General features: G+C 46.0%; 1 protein-coding gene across 1 annotated transcript; it reads left to right on the forward strand.

Moving 5' to 3' along the window:
* Positions 37–5194, forward strand: TMEM199 (transmembrane protein 199). The gene is made up of 6 exons (XM_003358166.4): positions 37–280; positions 2072–2145; positions 2603–2692; positions 3187–3229; positions 3439–3551; positions 3838–5194. Exons 1-6 carry the CDS (start codon positions 70–72, stop codon positions 3931–3933), a joined length of 627 nt encoding a protein of 208 aa, XP_003358214.1. The 5' UTR covers positions 37–69; the 3' UTR covers positions 3934–5194.

A 9705-nucleotide genomic window follows, 5' to 3' on the forward strand; every position in this document is an offset into this window, starting at 1 on the left:
AGAGCTGCTTCCGGCGCAGGCGGACGGAAGTCCCTGCTCGGGGTCACGTGACCCTACAGTCGCTTAGACATGGCGTCTTGCTTGCTGGCCGGGGAGCGGCTGGTACGCGCTTTGAGCCCCGGCGGGGAACTGGAGCCAGAGCAGCTGCCCAAGAAACTGCGAGCAGATCTTGAGGCCGCGTTGGGAAAGAAGCACAAGGGCGGCGATGGCCCTCCTGGCCCTGAACGCCTGGTTTCTTTCCGCCTGATCCGGGATCTACACCAGTACCTGAGAGAAAGGGGTGAGCCCCAGTCTCCAGTTCAGAGTCGCTTCCTTTTTTTTTTCCAGAGTTTTGTCCCCTTTGAGGTCTATTTCCACACCTCTAGCATTTTTCTGAAGGATGTATACGGTTGCGGAGCCAAATTGGCGTCTGCCTGCCCAACTCCAAGCAAATCCATTCTACTGACACAGGCTTGTGGTGAAGAAAAGTGCAGTGTTTATTGCAGGGTGCCAAACAAGGGAGTGGGAGACAAGCCTCAGATCTGCTTCAAATTGTCCTTTGAGTTAAGGGGTTTGCTTTTAAAGGAGTAGAACAAAGAGGATGGGAACAGTCATTGTCTTGCGACATTTCAGTGGCATTTCCAATTGGGAGTAGGCAAGTCTCTGGTTTACAGTTTTCGGGCCAGGTGGCCCATGGCTCGGGAGTCTATTAGTTCACCTCTGGCTCTGGAGAAACGCCTGAGTTTGCAGGTTAATGATCTCTGTAACAGATTTTAGCACCTTAAGTTTGCTAATGACAATAGCAGTTTTAGCCATCTAACTGGTGATTAGTGTTCCATTAGCACAGGATTGAGTTAGAGGGAAGAAAGTTTTGGCTAGAGAGGTTAATCACAAACTCAGAGAATTCAGTTTTAGGGGGACCCAGTTTCAAATCTAATACTCTCTTTCACCCACAGAATGGTCATCTAGCCAATCCAAGAGTCACCTCATAAACTCTGGGGAACCCACTCCCTTCACAACTTCCATAGGCATTCTTTGTGGATGACAAAATTTTATCTGTGCGGTTTCTGCTCTCTTGAATCTCTTCTTCACTTCCAGGCCCGCTTAGGCTCACCTGACCCTTGAAGAAATACATGTTTTAACGCATTACCACTGCATAGGTTCAGTTTCTTCCTTTTAAGCCACATTAGAAAACAGAACAATTGGAGTTTCCATCGTGGCTCAGTGGGTAACGAACCTGACTAGCATCCATGAGGACTCGGGTTCGATCCCTGGCCTTGATCAGTGGGTTAAGGATCCAGTGTTGCCATGATCTGTGGTGTAGGTTGCAGACGCTGCTCAGATCTGGTGTTGCTGGAACATCCATATACCGCGGGTGTGGCCCTTAAAAAAAAAAAAAAAAAGTCGAAAGAAAGAAAACAGCATATCGAGCTTGTCCTGTTTGGGAATCCACATTTCTTTTCATCTCAAAAGCAAAAGTGGTCAGATCTGATATGTTTTTTTCTTTTTATGAGATAGGATGATGAAAAACTGTTGAAAGATCTGAATTGGAAGTAGTGTCTAGATTCTAGCCCTAATTCCGCCACTAACTCTTTTTGGAGGAGTCATTTCTTTTCCTTAGGGCTCAGTTCTCTTAGCAGGTAAAGGGAGTGGGGGCAGTAGGACAAACTGGCATGTAAGGTCTTTTGCCAGAATTTAACATAGCCTACCCAGAAGTGCAAAGGGTAGACTCTTTAATCATTGGAACTAAAAAGAACCTTAGAGATCATCTAGTACAGTGTCCTCTGAGTGTTCACCATCACCATGCTTAAACCTATTTAGGGCAAGATCTTTCGTGACCACAGAAATGACATAAGTTAAAGGCTTATGTTTTGTTAGTGGTGATATTGGCCGACAAAGTCAGTTAGGAGCTACTTATGTGGGATTGTCCTGGTTTCTTCCCAATTGAAAATAATCCTGGAGATGAACTATTATAGGAATGTCCATATTTTATTTTGGTAGAAAGAATTGAAGGGCTAGACCCTTCTCTGATTTTAATCCTTTGACCTCAGCTCTATGCATTATTATGTTTGTGGAAATCTTTTCTTCCCAGATTCCACACTCTACCTTCATGAGCTCCTAGAAGGCAGTGAAATCTATCTTCCAGAGGTGGTGAAGCCTCCTCGGGTATGTAAGGGGAGTATTTGTGAGACTGAGTGGTGGCTGAGTTGGGTCTATTTATGATATATCCAAATTTATGAATCGACCTTTGGGCTCAAAAATTTGTCTTTTAGGAGTTTCTCTGTGGCTAAGGACCCAGCATTGTCACTTCAGCGGTTTGGGTAGCTGCTGTGGCTTGGGTTTGATCCCTGGCCCAGGAATTTCTGCATGCCAAGGGTTCAGGGGGAAAAAAAAATTGTCCTTTAAGTCCTTGAGAGCTGGAGTGGGGGAACCAGATATTGTCCTCCCTGTCTGACAGCTTGGAAAACTGAGATTTAAAAAAAAAAAAAAAAGTTTCTAAAGCACTGAAGGCACACCTGATGTGTGGGTCTCCTTAGCAGTACTTTGCCGCCTGAAACCAATGATTGTGACATGCTTTCTAGCATGTTGGGAATGTCATTCTTACTTGATTTTTCTGTCTCAGAACCCAGAGCTAGTTGCCCGACTGGAGAAGATTAAGATACAGCTTGCCAATGAGGAGTATAAGCGGATCACCCGCAATGTCACCTGTCAGGTAAAGGCCGGGTCTTCAGTACATGGACAGCGTAGCCCCTGAAAGTAGGACCCTGCATTGGGAAGAGCTGCAGATGAAAGAAACAACATGGAAACTTGGTTTGTGTACTATTAAGGGACCAGAGAAGCTCTGTGCTGCTGCATACAAGCCAAATACAATTCCCAGCTCATTTACTGAGGGTTCAGAGGGTGACTGATTTTTAAAAGTTGTAGAGGTGGAGATGAGCCTGGAGCTGTTCTAACAGGACTTCCTACACTATTCTCTGGCAGCTCCTGCCCCGTAGGATGAAAGGGGTAGATGGGTACTGGGAGCCTAGGCCTCTTCTTTAAAATGCTTTATCTGTGGACCAGAAAAAAACCAACCAGTCCAGACAAAATCCATGGAGAAGGCAGAGCTCATGTGTTGGGTAACAAAGAGGACTGAGCCCATACTGACAAATCAATATTCTCTGAGCTGCTTCCATCCTGGAATTACTTGCTTTTCCTTTTTCTCAGGATTCAAGGCATGGCGGAACGCTTAGTGACCTGGGAAAGCAAGGTGAGGTTCTGGGAAATCGGCTGCTAAAGCGTCCCCCTGAGACTAGTTCGGTCATGGCCCTCCTTCCTGCAGTGCTCTGGGCTTAGGTCTGAGCTATTGAGGCTTGCTGCTGGAGGGAAACCCAGTTGATGGGGGAGGTAGCCATGAGCTAAAAGGGCCTCTTGGAGGATGCTCCCCTAAAGGTTTCTTCCCTGCACTCCTCCCCAAAGTGAGGTCCGTGAAGGCTCTGGTCATCACCATCTTCAACTTCATTGTCACGGTGGCAGCTGCCTTTGTCTGCACTTACCTTGGAAGCCAATATATCTTCACAGAAATGACCTCGGTGAGTGGGTCCTGGGTGGGGCAAGGTGCCCGGGTTGGGAGTGTTAGTGGGAAAGGAGGATGTATGTGAAAATGCCTTGAACAGGTTAGGTGTTTATGTGATTAGACAAGGGGTGCATGTGACCTGTCCAAAGTCATGGGGGTAGATGATAACCTCAGGAGAATCCAGATCCCCTCTTTCCTTCCCCCCAGCTTATGGGCTGGGTTGAAGTCCTGTCCATCCTTATTAGGTGCTAGAGGCTGGAAGCTGGCCTGCATTCCTTAAGTCTGGTTCTCTCCCTTCCCAGCGGGTACTGGCTGCATTGATTGTGGCGTCTGTGGTGGGCCTGGCCGAGCTGTACGTCATGGTGCGGGTGATGGAAGGCGAACTGGGAGAACTGTAACTGTGCTTCATCATCAGAGTCTGGAGACTCCAGGCTCCCGGCTGCCAATCACTGCTTCTCAGTCAACCCATCAGGCTTTTTGTATTCAGCTCCTGTTAGAGGGCTGAGCCAAGGCCACCTGCTGCTCCCATCCTCTGTCAGTTCACAGAGGGGTAGGTAGAGGAGACTCAGACAGCAGTTGGAAAGAACTGGTCTACCAGTACTTTTTCCTGAACCCAGTGCCCATCTGCCTCGTCCATTCCATTCTGGGCACTCCTGGCACTGTTTTTTTTTTTTTTTTTTCCCACTGGGAGTAAAGAGAATCCAGACCTTTCCAGAAGTAGACCGCACTGCCCTGAATGTGCCCAAGTGCACAAATCCATGATCATCCTTGCTCCACACACCCTGATGTAGACCTAATGTAGGTCAGAAGACGCCAAGAAAACAGGATTCCCTTTCTGCAGTTTGTGCTGGAAGAGGAAGTGATGAGAGGACATCAAATAAGAGAAAGAAGGTTGATACAGGATAGTGGAATCAGAAGCAAGGCAGCTACCTTTTTGGAATCTTAGATCCTGGCTTCATCTTTTTCCTCTGCTTGCCTTGTTCAGATTTTCTACATACTTCTGTCTGTCTCTACCACTCATGGGCCCTTCTTAAACTTTCCACCTTCCCATCACCTTTTGCTCTGCTTCCAAAAGAAAACAGTTCAGATGGTGAAACAGAATGTCTGCTTTTAATTACAAAATATTTTTTACTTGTTTGTATTTGTGGGGGCAGTATGTGTACTGTGGATTATCTCAACTGGTAAAGGAAGACATTCTTTGTAGACAGGAGACTATTTTCAGATTTAACTGTATGTGTAAGTATGTGAGTGAGTATACACATCACAATATATGTGGGTATGCACTGCTATACATAAGCCTAATGCAGTCATTATACGTGGATTCCTAAACATGTTTAGGTAAGCGCAGGAAATAGTATGTAAAACTTCACTTGACTAATTGTTTTACATGATTGCTTGCGGTCTTCACAACATTCCTGGAGGCTGGGAAAGGAAATGGTTTTAGTCTCCTTTTCCAGACAAAACTGAGGCTGAGAGAGATCAAAGGACCAGCCGTGGTTCTTCCTGTTAAAGGAAGCCAAAGACTCCTAGGTTGTCTTGAAGTCCCCGCATAACGTTAAACTTCTAAGAACTTAAGATTAGTGGTGTGCTGATAGGATCTGTATAGGGCATTTAGGAATGATAGCATTATTATTTATCCAATAAATATTTATTGTATCCAGTGTGTTCTTATTTCAAATCTTGCAACAGCACAAAAGCCCAAAGATTTCCCAAGTTGTGAGAATTGGTCAGAATCTGTTCCTAATGGTGGACTCTCTGTTCAGTGTATGAGCTTCTATGGTCTTTTTTTGTTTTTTCCCCCAGGACACTCTTCTGTTGTTAGAAATTATAAACAAATAGGACCTAATCAAACTTACGAGTTTTTGCACAGCAAAGGAAACCATGAACAAAACAAAGAGACAACCTAGGGAATGGGAGAAAATATTTGCCAATGATGCTACTGACAAGGGCTTAATTTCCAAAGTAAACAAACAGTTCATACAACTCAATAACAAAACAACCCAATCAAAAAGTCCTAAACAGACATTTTTCCAAAGAAGACATACATACGGAGAGACAAGAGGCACATGAAAATATACTCAACATCCCTAAACATTAGAGAAATGCAAATCAAAACTACAATGAAGTGTCACCTCACACCAGTCTGAATGGCCAACATTAAAAAGTCTGCAAAGGAGTTCCCACCTGGCACAGCATGTTAAGGATCCAGCATTATCTCTGAGGTGGCACGGATTCAATCCCCGGGCTAGCACAGTGGGTTAAGGATCTGGCATTGCCTCAGCTGTGGCATAAGTTGCAACTACGGCTTGGATTCCATCCCTGGCCCAGGAATTGCCGTATGCCGTGGGATAGACAAAAAAGGGGAAGAAAAAAAAAAAAAATCTACAGAATCACAAATGCTGGAGAGGGTGGGGAGAAAATGGAACCCTCTCACACTGTTGGTGCAAATGTAAGTTGGAGCAGCCACTGTAGGAAACAGTAGGGAAGTTCCTCAAAAAACTGAAAATAGAGGCGTTCACAGCAATGATGAACCAGACTAATACCCATGAGGATGCAGGTTCAATTCCTGGCCCCACTCTGGGTTAGGGATCTGGTATTGCCATGAGCTGTGGAGTAGATTGCAGATGCAGCTTGGATATGGCCTTGCTGTGGCTGTGGCGTAGGCCGACAGCTACAGCTCCAATTTGACCCCTAGCTTGGGAACCTCCATGTGCCGCAGATACGGCCCTAAAAAGGAAAAATAAATGGAAGTACCATATGATCCAGCAATCCTATTTCTGGGCATATATCCAGACAAAACTGTAATTCAAAGATACACACGCACCCCTGTGTTCATAGCAACACTATTCATCATGGTCAAGACAAGGAAGCAACCTCGATGTCTATTGATCTATCGACAGATGAGTGGTTAAGACGATGTGGTACATGCATACAATGGAATACTATCCAGCCGTAAAAGCACAAAAAAAAATAGTATCATTTGTAGCAACGTGGATGGACCTAGAGATTCTCATACTAAGTGAAGTGATTGAGACAGATAAACACCATATAATATCACTTACATGTGGAATCTAAAATATGACGCAAATGACCTTATTTACAAAACAAAAACAGGAGTTCCCGTTATAGCTCAGTGGTAACAAACACAACTAGTATCTGTGAGGTTTGATCCCTGGCCTCGTTCAGTGTGTTGATGGCATGGCTGTGGCTGTGACATAGGCCAGCAGTTGCAGTTCTAACCTAAGAACTTGCATATGCCACACATGCAGCCCTAAAACAAAAACAAAAACAGGACCTCTAGCCTGGGAACCTCCATATGCCACGGATACGGCCCTAGAAAAGACAAAAAACAAAAAACAGAAACAGACCATCAGATATGGAGAGCAGACTTGTAGCTGCCAAGGGGGAGGGATGGACTGGGAGTCTGGGGTTAGCAGATGCAAACTATTACATATAGAATGGATAAGCAACAAGGTCCTACTGTGTAGCACAGGGAACTCTGTTCAATATCCTTAGATAAAACATATTGGAAAAGAATATAAAAAAGAATGTATATATAGGAGTTCCTGTCGTGGCTCAGCAGGTTAAGAATCTGACTAGCATCCATGAAGATGCAGTCCGATCCCCGGCCTTTCTCAGTGGTTAAGGATCTGGCACTGCTGTGAGCTATGATGTAGGTTAAATACACAGCTTGGATCTAGCATTGCTATGGCTGTGGCATAGGCCGGCAGCAACAGCTCCAATTAGACCCCTAGCCTGGGAACTTCCATATGCCGCAGGTGTGGCCCTATCAAGACAGAAAAAGATTTAAAAAATGTATATATATATATATATATATATATAGAGAGAGAGAGAGAGAGAGAGAGATATCTGTGTGTATAACCAATCACTTTGCTGTACAGCCAAAATTAACACAACATTGTAAGTCGACTATACTTCAATAAAAAAATAGAGAAAATATAATAAAAATACCATAAATACCAATAAATATAAAAGAATATGTTGTTAAAAAAATACTGCATGAGAGAGCGGTTAGGCTTAGGCTTTTCTGTTTCAGATCACTTTGTTGAGAAGTCTTAGGATGCCTATTGTTGGTCGGGAGAAATGTCAACCGCGAGAAAAAAATGCAGGTGGAATTTTACAGTTCTTTCTAGCAACTCAGACTGTTTAAGATTGAGGTGGGGGTTTTTTTGTTTGGTTGGTTTTTGTTTTGCTTCTTAGAGTCACACCTGCAGCATATGGAAGTTCCCAGTGTGGAAAGTAACATACGTCTTTTCTATCAAAAAACCAGAAATCTTTGTGACTCCATTTTGCTCCAGTTTCAGCTGAGACGCCCTCCTGCAACCCCTTCCTCTTTCCCGCTTCTCCCAGCAACATTTGTTTCAATTAGCCAACTGAGAGGCATGTGCGCCCTAACCTGACCAATGGGAAGGGGACAGAGATACCACCTGCATTAGGGATAAATAAGGTCTTGTCTTCTTCACAAGCACTTTTTGAGTTCCCTCGACCTTCTGCAGAAGTAAACAGCCTTGTCGAGATCTCCCTGTGTTCATGTGTCTCACTTTCCGACACTGACGATCCGAGCCAGAGTTATTTATTTATTTATTTATTTTTGGTCTTTTTTGCTATTTCTTTGGGCCGCTCCCTCGGCATATGGAGGTTCCCAGGCTAGGGGTCCAATCGGAGCTGCAGCCACCGGCCTACGCCAGAGCCACAGCAACGCAGGATCTGAGCCGCGTCTGCAACCTACACCACAGCTCATGGCAACGCCGGATCGTTAACCCACTGAGCAAGAGCAGGGACCGAACCCGAAACCTCATGGTTCCTAGTCGGATTCGTTAACCACTGCGCCACGACAGGAACTCCCCAGAGTTATTTTAATTCTCCAACACCACGGGGTCCAATCAGATCTGCAGCTGCCAGCCTACATTGCAGCCACAGTCACAGCCACAGCCACGCCAGATCCGAGCCATGTCTGCGACCTACACCACAGCTCAGGGCAATGCCGGAACCCCAACCCACTGAGCAAGACTGGGGATTGAACCTGAGTCCTCATGGATACTAGTCGGGTTTGTAACCACTGAGCCACAACGGGAACTCCTAAGATTGAGTTTAAAAGCTACACTGGGAGTTTACATTATGGCTCAGCGGGTTAAGGACACATTTTCTCTGTGAGGCCTGGTTCAGTGGGTTAAGGACCCCACATTGCTGTAAGCTGCGTGAGTCACAGAATGCAGCTCTGATTCGACCTGGCCCCCGTAGGTGTGAATACATACATACCTACACACTACACTGAACCTTTATGGAGATTTATGACCGTACTTACCTGTGCTACATTCTGTGGGCCAGGGTGTCCACATATCCTTAAGATCTCACAGCCTCCAGGTTCCTGGGTTTGGGTTGGAAGACCTCACATCTTCTTTTCTTTTTTTTTTTTAAAGGGCCGCACCTGCAGCATATGGAACTTCCCAGGCTAGCGGTCAAATCAGAGCTGCAGCTGCCGGCCTACACTACAGCCACAGCAACGCCAGATCCAAGCCGCGTCTGCGACCTACACCACAGCTTACGGCAACGCGGGACCCTTAACCCACTCAGCAAGGCCAGGGATGGACCCCACGTCCTCACAGATACTAGTTGGAATCTTTACCTGCTGAGCCACAGTGAGAACACCCAGGCTTCGCATCTTAGATAAAGAGCAGGCCTTCTTAAACACCTTCTGACCCAGGCCGTCATTCCCCACACCCTGCCCTTTCTTGGGAGGAGGTCTTTCACTGGTCCCAGCCCGCTACTCACAAGCCAATAGGCTTCTGTGGTACTGAGTAATTTAGAGCTCCATGGGCCAATCACTGTGCTCGCTTCTGGGGCTGGTGCAGCCAAAGCCTTGGCATCTGCTGAGGAAATGGCCTCGGGACAGGTGGCTTCCATCTGCAAGGGCAGCATTAGAAATAGGAATCAGGTGGCCTGTCCTCCAGTTCTCATCCCAGAGAGGGGAACTCTCGGCTCTCAGCCACAGCCACTTCATCTGGCTCACCATACAATGCTTCTTCCAGTGCAATCTGGGGCCAGGGAGTCCCAGGGAGAAAGGGGGGTCCTTGGTAGGAGGCCAGAGGAACAAGTTTGGGACCCTTTCTGTTTCTCAGGGTCTGCCATAGGGAGAGGGAGGGAAAACT

Source organism: Sus scrofa, chromosome 12 (genome assembly GCF_000003025.6).
Source record: "Sus scrofa isolate TJ Tabasco breed Duroc chromosome 12, Sscrofa11.1, whole genome shotgun sequence".
Lineage (NCBI taxonomy): Eukaryota > Metazoa > Chordata > Mammalia > Artiodactyla > Suidae > Sus > Sus scrofa.